The 18,803-nt window shown below is 53.8% G+C and overlaps 1 protein-coding gene across 1 annotated transcript; it reads left to right on the forward strand.

Annotated features, from left to right (window-relative positions):
* The first annotated feature begins 1,165 nt into the window (after window positions 1-1,165).
* Window positions 1,166-18,355, forward strand: LOC104562417 (L-gulonolactone oxidase). Its single transcript, XM_010208504.2, has 12 exons — window positions 1,166-1,183; window positions 1,532-1,633; window positions 2,295-2,420; window positions 2,783-2,877; window positions 4,474-4,564; window positions 5,219-5,404; window positions 14,071-14,178; window positions 14,612-14,688; window positions 16,280-16,429; window positions 16,801-16,965; window positions 17,800-17,890; window positions 18,227-18,355. Exons 1-12 carry the CDS (start codon window positions 1,166-1,168, stop codon window positions 18,353-18,355), a joined length of 1,338 nt encoding a protein of 445 aa, XP_010206806.1.
* Window positions 18,356-18,803: the final 448 nt, after the last annotated feature.

Consider the following 18,803-nt stretch of genomic DNA (forward strand, 5'->3'; position numbering starts at 1 on the left):
CTTGGACCCTCGAGCACCCCAGAGTCCCCCTCTCTCCAGCAGCATCTCACAGAGAAGCCGAGGGGATGGTGAGGAGAAACCAATGCAGCCAAGAGAGGAGTTTCTTGGGTTTTTGGGGTGGGAAAGGTGCTCTAGGCAGCGTGGTTGGGGTGATGAGGGTTTTTGTATCACCTTTGATACAGATTTAGTACTGGACGTTGTATGTGAGGAGAAATAGGTGTCTCAGCAGAGAGAGATGGGGGGGAAAGCCAACAGATTCCCTGAATAAATCAGGCCAGGCTCTGGCTGCTGAACAGGAGTGTTTGCTGACCTGGGTGGGGTGGGGGTCAGTTTCCTCCATTTTGTCCCTTTTTTCTCATTTCTTTTCTGTCTCTCACCCTCTGTTCCCTGTCTCTCAAGCCAGCTCCGGGTTTTCTCTCACACAGGGGACACTGCTGGGCAGCCCCAGCCCCACCTCCCCCTCACCTGAGGGCTCCCTGCTGCTATCTGGGCTATCAACATAGCTTCCTGATGGCCCTGGCTCCAGGCAGTGTCACCTCCCCAGGCAGGGTGATAAGCCATCCACTGTTCTTGCCCAGCCCAGCTTGGGGAGGGGGCTGGGTTGGTGGTGGAAGAGGGTGGCAGGAGGGTAGGATGCTGCAAACACCCCTGAGTGAGCCCCTTCTGTACCCCTGGGGGAGTTTGGTCAGTTTTGGGAGGCTGCTCCTTGGGTGGAGAGAGGGAAAATGAGGTGAAGGCAGAGAGGAGGGAGCCTGGGTGAGAAGGTGGGAGGCAGAGGGTTTGCTGAGGGGAAGGGGAGGAAGGAGGGAGGTGGCAAGGAAATAAATCATCCCCTGCAGCCAACGTGGTGGCGCAGGATGATAGATCCTGGGAGAGGGGGATTCCCCATCTTCTCTGGGGCTTTGATGCCCAACCCCACACCAAGTGCTTCCTTGCCTGAGCCTCAGCTGGGCTGGCCACAGCCAGGGAGATGCCCCCAGCTAGGACCCATCCAAACCACCCCTGCCTTGGGTTAACCCTGACAAGGGATGGGATAGGACTGTATCCCTTCATGCCAGGCCTGCCTGGGAACAGGGTGAGGGAGTTGAGGTTGGAGGGAGTTCCCAGCTAGATCCCAGTTAACCCTTCATGATGAAGCCATCTGGAGGCACTGGGACAGGAGGCCATGCCCAGTGGCCACCAGGTATGGCTGCTGAGACCAGGTCTGAGAGGAGAGCAGAGCAGAGGAGCAATGCAAACCAAGGAGACCCTGGCACACATCGTGCTATGGGCAGAAGGGATGGGCTGCACTCAAAGGAGACGTCTCAAACAGCACAAGGGTCCTTCCCCCTCTGGAAAGGGAGCCCAAGCTGACCTGCTTCTGTGGAGGCATCTGCTCTATGGATTCAAGGGATTGAGATGAACTTCTGTGCTCATAAATAATGAATCCTTTTGGAAGCCCAGCTCTGGTACAGGCATCTGGATAGACAAAGGGTGGGCTGTGTGAAAAAGCACTTGCTTTCTTGTGCTTTAGCTCTTGGTTTTTGTCCAGGTTCACGGTCAAGGAGGAGTCAAGTTCCAGAACTGGGCCAAGACCTATGGCTCCTCTCCAGAGCTGTACTTCCAGCCCACCTCAGTGGAGGAGATCCGGGAGGTAAGAAGGGTTCTTCCAGGAGAAAAATCATAGAATCATAGAATCATTTAAGTTGGAAAAGACCTTTAAGATCCTCAAGTCCAATTCCTCCCCTCACACCGCCACAGCCACCACTAACCCATGTCCCTTAAGTGAAGAGGAGGAAAGGCCAGGAGGGGGCTGTGAATCACGTTCAGTTAGAGGTCACAGATGATGATGACACTATGAGTCTTTCCCTTAGCCCCAAGAGATGTCCCATCCTACTGAACTGTACATGTGTGTCCAGCAGATGTGTCAAACACCTGAAAGATGCACAAAACCAGTACGCTGGGCCCCAGGTGGACTCTGGTCCTTGGGCATCAGCATCTGGCATCTTTCCTGGTTCCTCTGCTTGCCCCAGCTGTCATGCTGAGGGGTGGGAGTCCTGTGTCACATCTGTCACCCTAGAGATGGCTCTGTCACCTTAGGGTGTCCTGAGTGGGCATCTCATCTTTTGGGATCATAGAAACACGGGATGGTTTGGGTCTTTGAAGGTCATCTAGTCCAACCACCCAGGATGATCCCAAGGCCTGTCTTAGGAGGTGTCTGGGCTGCAGGGGTGGTTTTAACCCCAGATGATGAGTCATCCAAGTAAATGGATGCCAACCATGAGATGTCTCAGTGCTGGCTGTTGTCTCTGCAGATACTGGATATGGCCAGACAGCGGGGCAAGAGGGTGAAGGTGGTGGGTGGAGGTCACTCTCCTTCAGATATTGCCTGCACCGATGACTTCATGATCCAGATGGGGAAGATGAACAGGGTCGTCAAGGTGAGAGCGGCTTCTGGGAGGTGGCACAGTGGCCATGAAATGTGGTGTCCCTCCTGTTTGTGTGGCCCACGCTGCCATACTCGGGGTGGGAGCTGGAAGGATGGGGACGTTTTCTTCTCACAACCAGGAGTTTCCCCAAGCCAGGCTCCAGAATGCTGGCTCAAGACTGGGGAATGCATGTTTTCCCAGTGTAAAAGCCTCTGTTTTACACCTCCCAGTGTAAAAAGGGAGCAGCTATAAGACATGCAAAGAAGTGATGTCTTCCCAGTGCACGTCCAGTGAGGGTTTAATCTCATGTTGTGTTTTCTATGGGGTGTTTCCCTGAGCTGTATGGCCTTTCCCTCCCCTCCCATCCTCTGCAGGTGGACAAGGAGAAGCAGCAAGTGACAGTGGAAGGGGGGATTTTCCTCTCAGATCTGAATGTGGAGCTGAGCAAGCATGGACTGGCCCTGGCCAAGTGAGTAGGACGTGCTCTTGGAGCAGTCCCCGAGCACCCTCTTAGGTGCCTATCTTTGACCAAGACATGGAAAAAAGGGATGTCTGAAGAACTTTTAGTGCAGATTAGGGGTGTTTACTTCAGGATTTGGTCTCCCACCAGTGTCCTGCAGCCCACAGGTCAATCAACCTCCTGCACAATGGAGCAGCTGATCCTGCCTTGGAGCAGGGGGCTGGGCAAGGGAAGCCTTTATCCTCCTACCAACCCTCTTATTCTCTCTGAACCCACCAGACTGGTCCCTTCCAGGTCATGAAGGATAACTGTGCTCCCTGTCCCTAAAAGAATGAAAACATTTCATCTGGGGATGCCTTGCATGAGGCAGAGCAGGCATCTCTGGGCAAAGGAGGCTGATGGTAGACAAAATTAGGCTAGAAATGAGGTTTTGATGGCAAAAGGCATCTAGCCTTTGGGATATCTTAGCAGGAGCCATAGAAGAGTCTGCTCTGCATTGCTTTGGAATGTCTGCTCTTCCCAGAAGGAGAGGTGGAAAGGATGGGCTGAAGGTCTGGGCCAATGTGGGGGCAGAGGATTTGACACCTCTAGCTGATCTCTCTGCCTCCAGCAATATGGTTCTCCCTTGCAGTGGGTGTTATGCCAAGGGCTTGGAAAGCACCACCTTCAGGAGGGGTTTTGCAAAAAAAAATAGAAGCCATAGAGCATTTCTCAGGCTCAATCTCTTCTCATTTGCTGACCTTGGGAAAGAAATTGCTTTTTAATTACAGCCTGGCTCAATATCTGTGTTCCTCTGTTGATGAGTGATGAGAGTGATCCACTTGATCTAGGGGGAACTGCTTCTGCAGGGGGGTTGGACTAGAGGATCTCTGAAGGTCCCTTCCAACCCCTACCATTCTGTGATTCTATGAGTTTGTCAGGGCTCTGGCCAGGGCTGAGGTGAGGATTCAGAGAAATAAACTCCACCTGAGCGGATGGCCCACGGTGCAGATGGGGTGAGCAGGACTCCTTCGTGGAGGAGGAATCCTCTGAGGGCTGCAATGGTCACGGAAAAGACGTCTGCTTCAGGAGGTGCTTGCTCCCCAGCTGTTGGAAGCTGGAGGAATATCTGGGAGAAATGCCAGGAACCGTTTGCTTTAACTTCTGCCATCCCTTCCAACCCTTAAGATTCTGTGATCCCCACGTGCCCACTTTGGCCATGGTTGGAAGGATGGACCTTTAGCTACCACAGAGATGTTTCTGGGGTAAACCCAGGTTCCTCGTGCATTTGGGAGGGACATCTCTACCCCAGTGAGTCACTCCAGGCTGATGGGGAGGGACAGGGACTTGTGAGATGGGATACAGCTGAGCTGACCGTAGTAACCTGCGCTCTCCAGCTGCCTCTGCCTCCCCATGCATTATGGTAGCATCCTGGTAGATATGCACAAATAGCCAACAAACCCTCCTGTTGCTTCAGGGTACCCTGAAGGGTGGAAAACTTTGCTCATTGGGGCAGGGGTGGGGGGGTATGTCTTGGGAGTCTCTGTGCAGGGTGTATCACACCTGGCAGAGTGGGCTGTGTGCCATGCACCAAGGTCCTCACTCAGCCCCTTCCTGTTCCCTCAGCTTAGGAGCTGTTTCTGAGGTGACAGCAGCTGGTGTGATTGGGACAGGAACACACAACACTGGGATCAGCCATGGCATCCTCCCCACCCAGGTGAGACCCGAGTCAGGAGCGTGTCGGTGCGTGGATGTCAGCATCTTGAGGGCTTCAGGGGAGCTGTCCTATCATCTGCTCTGGGTCTGGTGTGTCCTGCAAGCAAGAGGATTCCTGTCCCCACCCTGGGATGGACCCCCAAGTCCCCCAGGCACAGTTGGACCTTCTCATCTGCCACCAAAACATAATCCAGCTCAAAACTCCTCTGTCCCTGTGCTTTATGGGTTTATAATCTGTTGAATAAGCCCTGTACCAGAGGCTTGTACTGAAGCCTCACAGAACCAAATCTCTGGCAGGCTCAGGTCCATTTTTAAGTAGACATTTATGAAAGTCCTCCACTCCTGGCTCAGATCCCGTGTGGTGATTCCACCGATGGGTATGGAGAAGTGTTTTGGGGGAGTCTGACTTCTTTATTTGATGGCTTTTGTCAACATCCCCCAGAGAGAGAAGAATCCTTTGATGTTATCACTTCAGAGGTGGCAGGAGAGGGGCTGTCCGAGCTGAGCTCAGCAGAACGCAGCCTGTGATGATGGCTGTGGTGAGAGGGTCTCCCTGCTTGGCCCCCAGCCTGAAGTTTTGGGGTGGATGTACGGTCCTGAGATGGAAATAGGACACATGGGATGCTTGCTGAAGCTTTGCCTCCCCTCTTGGCAGGTCGTAGCTCTCACATTGCTGACAGCCTCAGGGGAGATCCTGGAGTGCTCCAAGTCCATCAACATGGACATCTTCCAGGCTGCCCGCCTGCACCTCGGCTGCCTGGGCATCGTGCTCACAGTCACCTTCCAGTGTGTGCCCCTGTTCCACCTGCACGAAGTGGCCTTCCCCTCCACCCTCACCGAGGTACGATGTGGGCAATGCTTTGGAAGCTTCCTTGGGGGTAAGCCAAATTCTTGGTGGGGTGACATGGTGAGAGGGAGATGGACGTCTCCTCTGGTATAAAATCCTACACCTTCATCTTCATGGCATTGCTTCACAATGTCCTTTAAGCTGGAATCTTCCCCAGAGTGACAATGGAGAGGAAAGTAAAGCCATGTTTGCTAGCAAATGCCACTTTAACTTCCCATGGGTGAGAACAGCATCTTCTGGGGCCAGCCAGCTGCAGGTAGTGAGGTGGAGAGGAGAGGTTCTCGTGAGTGCCACCACTGCACCACATAGGCTGATCAAGACCTGCAGCAAGATGTACATCACAGTGCAGCTGCTGTTCAGGAGCAAAGCAGGATTTGGACTGTGAGTTGAGCCAGTGGGGTGGTGCAAACCAGAATCACAGCATTGTAGGAGTGGAAAGGGCCCTGAAGCCCAAGGGCCATCCAGCCCAAGCCCCTGCTCAAGCAGGTTCCCCTCCATCAGAGGGCACAGGAACGTGTCCCACCTGGGTTTGGAAACCTCCTGAGAAGGAGACTCCACACCCTCCCTGGGCAGCCTGGGCCAGCAGAATTGGAGCCTGAGAGGAGACAAGATCACTCTCAGCCTCAAGTTGCCCCAAAGGTGGTTTAGATTGGAGATGAGGGAGAACTTTTTCCCTGAGAGGGTTTGTCAGCCCCTGTCCCCATCCCTGGAGCTGAGGTACCGAGGGACATGGGTTAGTGATAGGCTTGGCAGGGTGAGGGGAGGGGTTGGGCTTGGGGAGCTTTTCCAAACATAATGATTCTGTGATTCCATGGTCCCCAGCTCAGAGAAGCTGTGTTGCCATGGGGTACATTGCAAAACTGAGACCCACGTTGCTCTGACTCACGAGCAATGCCTGATCCTTGCTGCAGGGCAGCCGTGGTGGTGGGGGGCCGCCTCGGGCTGTGCACCACCAGCGGTCCCACCAGAGGAGGGATGGAGGTTTGCTCATGGCTGTCAGCTTCATCTGCTCTGGGCTGCTCCCAAGCTCTGATGAGGCTTAGCATGGAGGCTCCAGTGCAATCAGATTTAGAGATGCTGTAGGAGCCTGGAGGCTTCTGTGCTGCAGCCTTCAGCACTCAGGAACGTCACTAGGGGATGGATCAGCCAACGCCTCTGCAACACTTAACCCAGTGTTCGCAGGGACCGGCGGGTCAGTGGAGATCTGGTAACTCCAGGCACGCATGACTAAGCCTAATGCAGATTTAATGTTCCAGCTGGAGAAAATTGTCCTTGCTGGAAGTCCTGAGCTGGTTTAATAAGCTGATGTGCTGCCTGGACTAAGCAAAAAGAAGGGAGAGGACTGTGCCTGCGCTGTGCTGGCAGCCCAGGAGACTCATGACTCGCTTGGGCCCAGAGGAGAGGAGCAGCATCCCGCAGAGCATGGCTGCTCCCTGTGCTCTCCAAAGAAGTGTCATAGAATGACAGAATCTCCAACTGGTGGGGGTTGGCAGGGCCCTGCAGAGCTCATCCAGCACAAGCCCCTGCTAAAGCAGGTTCCCCTCCATCAGGGGGCACAGGAACGTGTCCAGGCGGGTTTGGAAGCCTCCCGAGAAGGAGCCTCCACACCCTCCCTGGGCAGCCTGGGCCAGGGCTCCCTCACCCCACCACCAAACAACTTTCTCCTCCCGTGCCACTGGCACTTGCTGGGTTCCAGCTTGTGCCCATTACCCCTTGTCCTGGCACTGGCCACCACACAACAAACTCTGGCCCCATCCTCTCCACACCCACCCTGTAGGGATTTCTCAGCATTGATGAGAGACCCCCTCAGCCTTCTCTTCTCCAGGCTGAACAGCCCCAGGTCATGCAGCCTGTCCTCCTCACACAGATGCTCCAGTGCCCTCAGCATCTTAGTGGCCCTGCACTGGCCTCTCTCCAGCAGTTCCCTGTCTCTCTGGAGCTGGGGAGCCCAGAACTGGACACAGGACTCCAGATGAGGCCTCAGCAGGGCAGAGGAGAGGGGGAGAAGAACCTCCCTCCACCTGCTGCCCACACTCTCTTCATGCCCCCCAGGATGCCACTGGCCTTCTTGCCCACGAGGGCACATTGCTGCTCATGATTATTTGCTGCCCAGCAGCACTCCCAGGTCCCTCTCTGCAGAGCTGCTCTCCAGCAGGTCACCCGCAGCCTGTCCTGGTGCAGGGGGTTGTTTCTCCCCAGGTGCAGGACTCTGCACTTGTCATCTCCCATCTCATTGTCTCCTGCTGCTCAGCTAACTCAGAGCTTTGCTTTTTCCAGCAGCAGATGGGCCACTAAAAATAGTCTATGAGTATCTTGTGCGCTTGACAGTAACTTGGTCCTTCCTTGTGTGTGAGGTCTAGGTGTTTTCTGGGCTGGGGCTCCCCATGTCCTAGTGGGAAGTTGTGTTTAACTCTTTTTTTTGGGCCGAACTTGGACGACCCATGCCAGGGTTGAGGAGTGTGATGGATGGGTGATGTGTTTCAAGGGCCAGACTGAACAAAGCCCTTATCAGGATCCAACCCCAGAACTGCATTTGAGTCATGTGATGGAAGAACTCCCTTTAAACTCAGTTTTCATGTTATTACTGGACTTGTCTCTCTTACCAAAAGTCCCAAACACCCAGACCATAGTGCATCGTGCTAGCGATTGGCCTGTCTGGGACCATCCCAAGGGAGACGGCTTTCTGAGGAGGGTGTCTGCCCTGGTCTCCCACAGACCAAGGTCTTGTATGACTCTGAAGGTTTTATGTGCTGTCCTCTCCTCAGCAAGTTCTGCTGTCCCACCATCTGTCTTCTCTCAGTTGTCTACTCTTTGTGGCCATGTTCCCCTTAAGACAATGTCTTGCACGTAGCCTATGGAAGGGCACTTAGTTGACTGAGGAGAGCTTCAGAAGTTTAAGTCCCCATTCAGTACGTGGCTGAGGCACTGAGGACAGTGTTCTGGGGTGCTGGTACAGAGATGTTCAGTGCTGGGGAGTGGATTCTGCCGGCTGAGCCTTCCATCTCTGGCAGGAGCCAGGCTGAGACAGGCTGATTTCCCTTGAAAGAGGCACAAAATGTCCTTTGTTCCCTTTTTGCAGGGGGGGGCAAGTGCATCTCCTGGGCTTTATGAGCTCGGGTCTCCACTTGTCCTGGTGGGCAATGGTGGGTGTGATTTGGTTCCCTCAGAAAGCCTTTTGAAGGCCCAGTGGGCATTTCTGCAGACTGATTTGAAGGATTTCTTTCTCCTGGGAACACATCAAACCCATCTTTCCCTGTCTCTGCTGTTATATAAACTCCTTTTAACTGCTGGGTGCATTTCCTTGGAGCCTTCCCACCCTCACAGTGATGGGGAGTCAGATGGAGCAAACTGTAGGTGCTTAGCACATCAGGATGTGACCTACTGCCTTGAGCTTAGCAACCATTCTCCAGCCCATCTGGCACTGGATTATTGCTGGAGGCTGCAGCACTGCACTGGCTACAGAGAATGGGCCACCTGCAGGTTGAAAGACTCATTGGCCTTCTAAAAGTTGTGTGGAGTTAGATTTCTGGATGGGAAAACTGAGGCATGAAGTCTACCAAGAGGAAGCAAACAGTGGTGATGGAAAGGAGGCTTCTCTGGGAGCTTGGATCTGCTTCAACCTCTCATTGTCCCTGTCGTCCTGTGAGGTCTTGACAACTCCACTGCTGCATCCTCAGCAGCACCATCCTCATTTGTTGCCTGATTCAGGTCTCACAGGTCCAGTTCCAGCCCTGGCTAATGACAGCACGAGCCTTTGTTCAGTTGGGCTTATGAAAAATAGATAGTTCCTGGACAAAAGCAGCAGAATTTGTGGCAGGAATGATCAGTGCTGCAGCACCAGTAAAGCTCTGAGAAACACTGTCCTTAATTTTTTAAGGACTCAATTATTCAGTGCCCTGTTGGGGCAGCTCCAACGCCACCGGGAATGTGAATTTAGTGCACTTGCACAGTGTCTTCTTTGTAAGCCCCGGTCCAAAGCCAACACAGTGGTCCTTGTGCTGTGCCAGGGGTGAGCTGGGCAGACAGGGGAGATGGATGGGGAGGTCAATGCCTGTTCCCCATGTCCATGAGCATGTCTGCCTGCCTGCTGTCCACCCACAAAGAGCAGCGGAGAGCTGGAGCATTTCAGGGTCTTATTTTTCCTGGAAGATGGGAAGGGAGGACAGAAAAATAAGGGAAACTGGGCAAGATATTTTTCCAGTTCATTACCAGCATTTCTAGTTGCAGAAGTGACAGGTTTGTGTTTTATGGCTCAGGAGTACTTTTTGCCTGTGAATTACCCATTTGCTTCCCACACCGAGACTTCCTGCAGCAGGGATTTCCCTACGGGGAAATGCATTTTAAACCAGCAGCTTAGGGCTTGGTCTTCACCTACTCAAACCTTCACTGCATCTTCAGCACCTTTTCTCAGCCAAACTGCCAGGTTTGTGTGTTGTTTTACACCTCCTAATCTGCCTATTAGCTACGAAACTTGAGCTCATGTGAAGAGCTTCACCCCGCTCAGCATCACCTGCCCGCACTATGCCCCCTGCACAGCTCAGCCCATCTTCCCCCATCCCTCGGGGCTCTTAGGGGAGTGAGATGAGAATGCACTCTATAAATATTAATGCCATTATCAATTCTCAGCCATCGTCGTCCCTCGCCTGCTCTCCAGATCTCCGGCTTTCATGTCGAGTGGCCCAGCGAGGCGGAAAAGAATAATGGCAAGGGAGCAGGTTACTTGAAATATTTAAGCTTGAGTTATCTAAGATGTTGCAAATAATATGTGTCAGAGGAGCCAGGCTTGGATTTGTGGTTATGTAAAATCCACACGCTTTCTTTTCTGGCCGCGTGATTGTCTTTAGCGCTGGGATAAACTCAGCTGCTCTCGTTGCTGGCGATGACGAGGAACAAAGCACGGCACTGAGAGGGTTCAGTGCACAGCTGAGGTCACCCGAGAGGCCTGCAGAGCATCCCTGGGCAGGGATGGAGTCAGCCTCCCCTTGCCCCAGACCTGCTGGGAGGCTGGTGAGGAGGTGTCAGACTTAGATACGATACTTCTTCCCCTGAGCTTTGAGATTTGAGGCGTCTTGAGCTGGAAGTGGTGTGTGTATATATGTAAATAAGGGAATGAGTTTCTCCTCCAGAAAGGTCTCTGAACTACTTCTGAGCCCATGCAAACTTCTAACCATGCAGATTAGCATGGCTTAGCAACCTGGAAATGCTTCTTTTGATCTGAGGCTACCACTTCCTAATCCTAACTCTGACCTGACCCCTAACCCTTTGGGAAATGTCTCAGGCTCCTGGGATGAATCCCTTCAAACCCAAGACTACCCAGTGCCTAAACTCTCTCTCCGTTGCTGGGCCTGACCTCATCCCTCTTAGCCAGGAGTGTTTGGTTTGGCCTCAGTGCATGGAATAGACTCTTCCAGGCTCAGACACCGTCCTCTGATGCAGCAGGACCCTGCCAGGCCCAAGAAGGGCAAAGGGAAAGGCTAGGCATCCATCTCCTCTCCCAAAACACAAGCTCCCCACGCTCCTTTGTTCATCCTCATTGCTCTGGCAGACCTATGGGACACGTGCTAATGATTTCTTGTACTTCACCCTTCACAGCACCTTAGCCACATGTGCCCCTTCTCCCATCCTTCTTCTTTCCCTAAGAACCATCCGGAGCACAGCCAGGTGCCTGACCCACAGATGCCTGACACCTCAGTAAAGGGTTTACAAGCAAGAAATGCAAGCAGGCTCTTTTAACCCAGGCCTTTACAAAGCAAAGGGATTTGTTCTGTGCTCCTAGGAGGAAAGTAAAGGCAAAAGCATAGAATCATAGAATCGTTATGGTTGGAAAAGGTGTTTAAGATCCTCGAGTCCAAGCCCTCCCTTCACTCTGCCAAGCCCACCACTGACCCACGTCCCTCAGCACCTCAGCTACACGGCTTTGCAATAGCTCCAGGGATGGGGACTCCACCAGCTCCCTGGGCAGCCTGGGACAGGGGCTGACAACCCTCTCAGGGGAAAAGTTCTTCCTCATCTCTAATCTAAGCATTCTGTGGTGCAACTTGACCCCATTTTCTCTTGTCCTATCATTCACTACTGGAGAGAAGAGATCAACTTCCACCTCTCTACAGCCTCCTGTCAGGGAGTTGCAGAGAGTGATCATGTCTCAGGGAAGGCTCCTGTTGTCCAGGCTGAACACCCCCAGGGCCCTCAGCCCCTCCCCAGCACACTTGTGCTCCAGCCCCTTCCCCAGCTCCACTGCCTGGCTCTGGACACAGTCCAGCACCTCAAGGCAAGCAAAGACAAGCAAAATCTCCCAAGTCCCTAAATGCTCTGAAGTCATCTCCTTTGCATGTAATGGCCACGTTACAGCAACAAGGTTTCTATCACCCAACCTCTGCTTCCAACTCTGGTACTCAGCCAGCAGACAATATCTCCAAGGTTTCCCCAAAGCTGCCTTGCTCACTGCCTTCAGCTTTCTCCCGCTGCACTGTTAATTATCCAACAAAGCCTCAGCCTTCTTTGCTTCAGACCGATATCACAAGAATCAAAAGCGCACATTGCAAAGGTCACCCTGCAGAGAGATTTGCTTCTATGCTCAGATGCTGTGCCTGGGAGGAAAACACGTTGGCAGGATCACCTTGGGGGAGCTGCATCCCTCTTTCCCCCTCTCATTTTACCTATACTACAGTGCATTCATTCCTACACCAAAGCAATGAAAACGTGGGGTTGTAGCTTCTGCCTTGCTTCTACTTGCACAGGCCTTAACTGCTTCCGACTTAAGAACATCTCTGGCTAGAAAATAGAATCATAGAATCATAGAATCACTTTGGTTGGAAAAGACCTTTAACACCACCAAGTCCACCCCCCTCACAGTGCCAAGCCCACCACTAACCCATGTCCCTCAGCACCTCAGCTACATGGCTTTGCAATAGCTCCAGGGATGGGGACTCCACCAGCTCCCTGGGCAGCTTGTTCCAATGCTTAAAAACTCTCTCAGTGAAAATAGGGTGTATGGGGAACATTCTCAGATGATTTTCTGGCTCTTTGTTGTGAAAACAGCAGCATCAGCATTAATTCTCCCCAATTGCAGAGTTATGCTCTTTGTCTTCCCACCCCTTGTGTTTTAATGGGACCACAGCATTACAATACTGCCACCCCACACAGACCCTCATCTTATGGCAGGATCACAGCCAGAGGCTCATTGCTAAAACAGCCCAGCCCGGTGATTAATAGCTCATTAAGGCAAATAATTCAAATGACCCAGCTGGAAAGGAGCAGCTTCACAGCCAAAGGTGCTGTGACCTTCCTGGGTTTCTCTCCACGGGTCATTGCGCCTTCTTCCAGCTCAAGCAAACTCCTCGAAGCAAAGCTGATGGGTTTTCAAGTCTGCGAAGCAGTGAGAGATAGTGAGAGATCTCTACAGGAGGAGCAAGGAGTATGGTTGGAGAGGCTTTTTTTAAGAGGAAGAGGTGCCAGCCCAGCAAAAATAGCACTGTGCAGAGAGCAAGCACAGGGTCCCTCCACCCATGCACACGCAGGCAGAATGGGTAGGGAGTGAAGTGCCTTCTCATTTCTGCATGTGCTTCTGTATCATGTAGCCCTGTGACAGTACGCTGGTGGCTCTGGGAACAGGCTGAGTGTGTCTTAGGGCTGTGGTCACCGCTCAAGCCCCATCACCCCTTGCCTGCTCAGCCTCCCTGTGCTTTGCTGTTCTCAGCTGCCAGCATGCAGCTGATCTCAGGGAGCTGCTTTCCATAAAGTTATTTTGTGTGTCTTTATGAATAATTTGGCAATTCTGCAGTTGAAGTGGGGGATGTCTCAGGGATGAGGATGTGTAATGCATCCCAGCTCCATCCCCTGTTGTATCCCAGCACTGTTCCCCTTTACATCCTGCCTCCATCCCCACTTGCCCCAGGGCTCAGGAGCCGCACAGGACCATATTAAATCTAAATCTCCAATCTAAACCTCCCTCCGGGACAGATTTAGATTGGAGCTGGGGAAGAACTTTTTCCCTGAGAGGGCTGTCAGCCCCTGTCCCAGGCTGCCCAGGGAGCTGGCGGAGTCCCCATCCCTGGAGCTATTGCAAAGCCGTGTAGCTGAGGTGCTGAGGGACATGGGTCAGTGGTGGGCTTGGCACGGTGAGGGGAGGGGTTGGGCTCGAGGAGCTTCAAGGTCTTTTCCAACCAAAATGACGTTATGATTCTATGCCTGATACTGGACCAGCAGGTGGCTTTTGGAAGCCCACAGAATGCCTTACGGTATGGTTAATGGCTGGAGAGGCACCCTCCAAGTGCTGGCTGAGCTGTCTTGTTTCTGGGAAGGCCTGATGGAACAGTTTGGGGGCTGCAGAGGTGTGACTGTGGGAGGATGTGAGGGCTGAACTCAGATGTGTGCTACATGCAACTCCAGCACCATCTACAGGCTGAGAAGCTCTGCCACAATGATGAGCACTCTCAGTTCATTTCTCCAGATGTTGGTTCCATGGTCTCTGTTAGCTGCTGCTGGTCTGGGCTGTATTGATCCCCTTTCTTATCCAAGGATTGCCAAGACACTGCAGATGGTCTCCTTGGACCTTCCTCAGACTTCCTGCGAGTCCTCTGAAGTGTTCTGCTCCCAGGACTCCTGCTCCATGGGATGGGTGACAGTCACCAACTAGCCCCTATTTCCTCTGGTCATTGCAGGTCCTCAATCACCTTGATGACCACCTGAAGAGATCTCAATACTTCCGATTCCTGTGGTTCCCTCACAGCGAGAACGTCAGCATCATCTACCAGGACCCCACCAACAAGGCAGGTCCTACTGGGCTCCATGTAGGAAGGGAGAAGGGCCCAGGCACAAAACTGGACACCCTCCCAGTGCTGGCATTTTAGGACAGGTCTGCAGTGAAAGGGCTGTCCAGGAAAACAGTGTTTTGGGGCCAGGCTGAACTCTGCCCATGCTCCACGGTCTGAGGTTCCTGGAGTATGGATGCAGTTGGGGCTGTCCAAGCTCTCAGCATGCTCATGACATATTCTCAGCATGCTCAAGCCTAGTCCTTTCCTGGGACTGGGTTTGTCACTGTTTCATCACAGGAGAGAGATCTGGGGAGTCCTGGGGTGCCCTTCTCCATCCCAGCTTGCTCCTGGTCCAGGCATGTGCTTCTATCTTCATGCCTGCTGGCAAGAGAGCTGCAAACCCTGCTAGTCCCTAATGACTGTCACATTCCTCTGCTTGGCTTTGCAGCCCCCCTCTTCCTCTGCCAGCTGGTTGTGGGATTATGCTGTTGGCTATTATTTGCTGGAGTTTGTGCTCTGGATCAGGTAAGGGTATGCTCTGGGCAGTGTCTGGGAATAGGTAATGTGGGGTGGCCTCATCCAGATCTATCCTCTGCATCCCCATAATGAAACCCATACTGCTTTGCTGGGAGTCCCAGGAGGGGGTGGCAAGAGTGGGCTGTCACCCGGCAGACACCCATCCCTGGAGAAGTAGCAGATGCTCGTTCTCCTGCAGAGGAGCAGGCTTGGGCTGGGATTGATGTCTGGGGCTGCACTGCCCTCTCGTGGGCACATGCACGGAGCAATGGCGCGGGTCTGCAGCTGCAAAGGAACTTTGTGGAGAGTGGTTGGCCCTGAGCACATCCTGAGGGTGGAGGGAGGAGGAAATCCGAGGTGGAGGCTGGGCTGGGGAGCAGGACCCAGGTGGCACAGAAGAGCTGGGCTGGACTCCATGAGGAGGGAGAAGAGAGACTGTGGCTGTTTGGGACTGTGACAAAAAGAGGAGCAGGGTGCTGAGGAAAGTGTACAAGGCTCATCATGACGGGGGATGAGCACAGCTGAGAGCCTGGCAGGGCTGCAGGACATCGTGGGCTTCCGCACTCTTGGAGGACTGCAGCTTTGCACTCCTTGGGAGAGCATCCTCCTAACCCAGCATCCCTCAGCAAGTTACTTGATGAAAATAAACTGTGAGGACTGGCTGATTCACCAGGCACTGTGCTGCCATTCAGCCAGATCTGGAGTTCACAGAGTGGGGTAGAGGAACTTCCCGAGGTTCAGTGAGGGCAAGTGCAGAGTCCTGCACCTGGGGAGGAACAAGCCCCTGCACCAGGACAGGCTGGGGGTGACCTGCTGGAGAGCAGCTCTGCAGAGAGGGACCTGGGAGTGCTGGTGGGCTGCAAATAAACATGAGCAGCAATGTGCCCTCGTGGGCAAGAAGGCCAATGGCATCCTGGGGGTTATGAAGAGAGTCTGGGCAGTAGGTTCTCCTCCCCTTTTGCCTTGGTGAGGCCTTATCTGGAGTCCTGTTTCCAGTTCTGGGCTTCCCAGCTCCAGAGAGACAGGGAACTGCTGGAGAGAGGCCAGTGCAGGGCTACCAAGATGCTGAGGGGACTGGAACATGTCTGTGAGGAGGAAAGGCTGAGGGACCTGGGGCTGTTCTGCCTGGAGAAGAGAAGGCTGAGGGGGGAACTCATCAATGCTGAGAAATCCCTAAAGGGTGGGTGTGGAGAGGATGGGGCCAGTGTTTGTTGTGTGGTGGCCAGTGTCAGGACAAGGGTTAACGGGCACAAGCTGGAACCCAGCAAGTGCCAGTGGCACAGGAGGAGAAACTTGTTTGGTGTTGAGGTGAGGGAGCCCTGGCCCAGGCTGCCCAGGGAGGGTGTGGAGGCTCCTTCTTGGGAGGTTTCCAAACCAGCCTGGACACGTTCCTGTGCCCTGTGATGGAGGGGAACCTGCTTTAGCAGGAGCTTGGGTTGGATGAGCTCTTGCAGGGCTGTTCCAATCCCGTCCATTTGGGGATTCCGTGATTCTATGATCCATGGTCTGTGGCTTGTGGCATCACAGCTCACAGCCTGCCCTTCGCAAATCCTTGGGCATCAGCTCTGGGGTCAGATCTCACCTGCTGTCTCTCCTGCAGCACCTTCGTGCCCAGCTTGGTGTGCTGGATCAACCGCTTCTTCTTCTGGCTCCTCTTCAGCTCCCGGGTGGAGAACGTTGCTGTCAGCTACAAGATCTTCAACTACGAATGTCGCTTCAAGCAGCATGTTCAGGACTGGGCCATCCCCATGTAAATAGCTCTGCAAACCCTCCCTGGCCATCCCCATCCGGGCTTATTGCCCAAACCATAGGCCATCCCCTGTTTGTGCTCTGCACTAGCCCTGGTTGCCCAGGACAGGAGCAAAGGAATATGGCTAGGAAGTACTGTTCCTACCTGCCAGCCTTCTGCATCCCTCTCCTGGGGTACCAAATCCACACCACACCGTGTCTTGGGGCTTCATGAGCCCAAAGTAGTGGGAGTGATGTGCTGGGATATTCCAAGCCATTCCCTGAATCAGCTTTGGGACAGGGATGGAGCTGTGGAGACTGGGGTTCAAACCTGAAGAGAGCTGTCTGTGCCCATACTGGCATTAACAGGGGCTGGGGGTTTCTCCTGAGCAGTGAGAAGACAAAGGAAGCTCTGCTGGAGTTGAAAGCTGCCTTAGAGAACAACCCCAAGATGGTGGCTCACTATCCCGTGGAGGTGCGCTTCGCTCGGGGGGATGAGATCTGGCTGAGCCCCTGCTTCCAGCGAGACAGCTGCTACATGAACATCATCATGTACCGGTGAGCCATGCCCCTATTCATACACTCACAGCACAGTGAGGGTTGGCAGGGCCCTGCAGAGCTCATCCAGCCCAGCCCTCTGCTAAAGCAGGTTCCCCACCATCAGGGGGCACAGGAACGTGTCCAGGCGGCTTTGGAAACCTCCCGAGAAGGAGCCTCCACACCCTCCCTGGGCAGCCTGGGCTGGGGCTCCCTCACCTCAGCACCAAACAGGTTTCTCCTCCTGTGCCAATGGCACTGGAGATAAAAAAAGAAGTGTCACCCCATCCTATTGACATTCACCTTTAAATACATTTTAAGTGCTGATGAAATTCCTCAGCCTTCTCTTCTCCAGGCTGAACAGCCCCAGGTCCTGCAGCCTTTCCTCCTCACACAGATGTTCCAGTCCCCTCAGCATCTTGGTAGCCCTCCATTAGACCCTTCCACTCACTCTACCCACTGCTTCTTCTCCTCTTCCTCCCCGTGTCAGTGCATTGGTGCTCCAGGAGCTGTGCCCTCCAGCAGCAGCATGAGCTCTGGCATGGTTCTGGATCGAATGAGCTCCTGCACCTTTGCTCCTTCACCCCACACAGACATTTGCAGACATCAAAACCAGAAGAGATGGGGTAGCCTTGGAGCACCCCAGAGCCACCCATCCCTGTTTCTTGAGGATGTTGTCTCACATGAGGGTCCCATTGGTCAAGTGCTGGTGTCATGCTGGTTCCCAGGTTTCCATTACCTGGTGCAGCTCAAAGAGCTTGTGATGTGTCCCTGGGGTTGTTTCTCAGGGGGGTTTCCTGCGTGTGTAAACCTTCTCAACCCCTATTAACGCCACCCCCGCCTGACCACCCACAGGCCCTATGGGAAGAACGTCCCCCGCCTCAACTACTGGCTGACCTACGAGGGCATCATGAAGAAGCACGGTGGGAGACCTCACTGGGCAAAGGTATCTACATCCCTGCTCCTCTGGAAGGAAAGAGTCTTTGGAAGAGGGTTCCCTTTCCCTTCTCCATCGGGGCTTCTCGTAGGACTGGGGGGGTTTGCAGCCAAGTGGGGCCCCCACATCAGACTGGTCCCAGAAGGTGATGGGTGCTTTGATGTGTTCCCCTGTTTACTACCCACCTTGAACGTGTAGATAAAGGGCATGGAGGTCACACCACTTCTGCAGGGGCTTCCCACAGGTCCAGAGGGTCCAGGGACAGTAACAGGTTCCAGGGGGTCCAGGGACAGTAACAGGTTCCTCAGTCATGGGCAACTCACCCTGACACTTTTGCTCCTGCAGGCCCACAGCTGCACTCGGAAGGACTTTGAGAAGATGTACCCAGCCTTCCCCAAATTCTGCTCTGTCCGAGAGAAGCTGGACCCCACGGGAATCTTCCTGAACACCTACCTGGAGAAGGTGTTCTACTGACAGGGGGCAAGGCAGGGGATGGAGTAAAAATCAGCCATCACCCCCAGTTCTCGGGACACCTCAAAGCTCATGGTCCACCATGGTCCCAAGGTGCTGCACCCACAACTCTGCCTTCTGTTGTGACACGGGCAGCAAGGGCCGGCCCCGTGGCAGGGCTCTGCTCTGATCTTGGTGCTAACTAGGCTCTGTGGTGCCTGGAAATCTCTCCTGGAATCCAGCAGCTCAGTGGGGACCATGTTGCTGTCCCCTAGAGACCTCTATAGCCCCAAGTGCCTCCTGTCCAAGCCAACATCTCAATAAAGACCTCACTTTGAGCAGACCTTACCTGAGCCTATGCTTTCAGCCTGGGGATGTGTCCAAAGGAAGTGCCCAGTCCTGGGGAACGAGGAAGGTGCTGGTTGTCCCTGTAGAGCCCCACCACAGCAGTCACAGCTGGGCTGGTGTCATC

This window comes from Colius striatus, chromosome 2 (assembly GCF_028858725.1).
Source record: "Colius striatus isolate bColStr4 chromosome 2, bColStr4.1.hap1, whole genome shotgun sequence".
Lineage (NCBI taxonomy): Eukaryota > Metazoa > Chordata > Aves > Coliiformes > Coliidae > Colius > Colius striatus.

Bases quoted from the DNA above. Each gene is read 5' to 3' on its own strand.
- LOC104562417 (XM_010208504.2), top strand. The intron at 14,689-16,279 runs GTAAGGGTATGC...TCTCTCCTGCAG, and splicing joins GAGTTTGTGCTCTGGATCAG to CACCTTCGTGCCCAGCTTGG. The intron at 17,891-18,226 runs GTATCTACATCC...TTGCTCCTGCAG, and splicing joins GGAGACCTCACTGGGCAAAG to GCCCACAGCTGCACTCGGAA.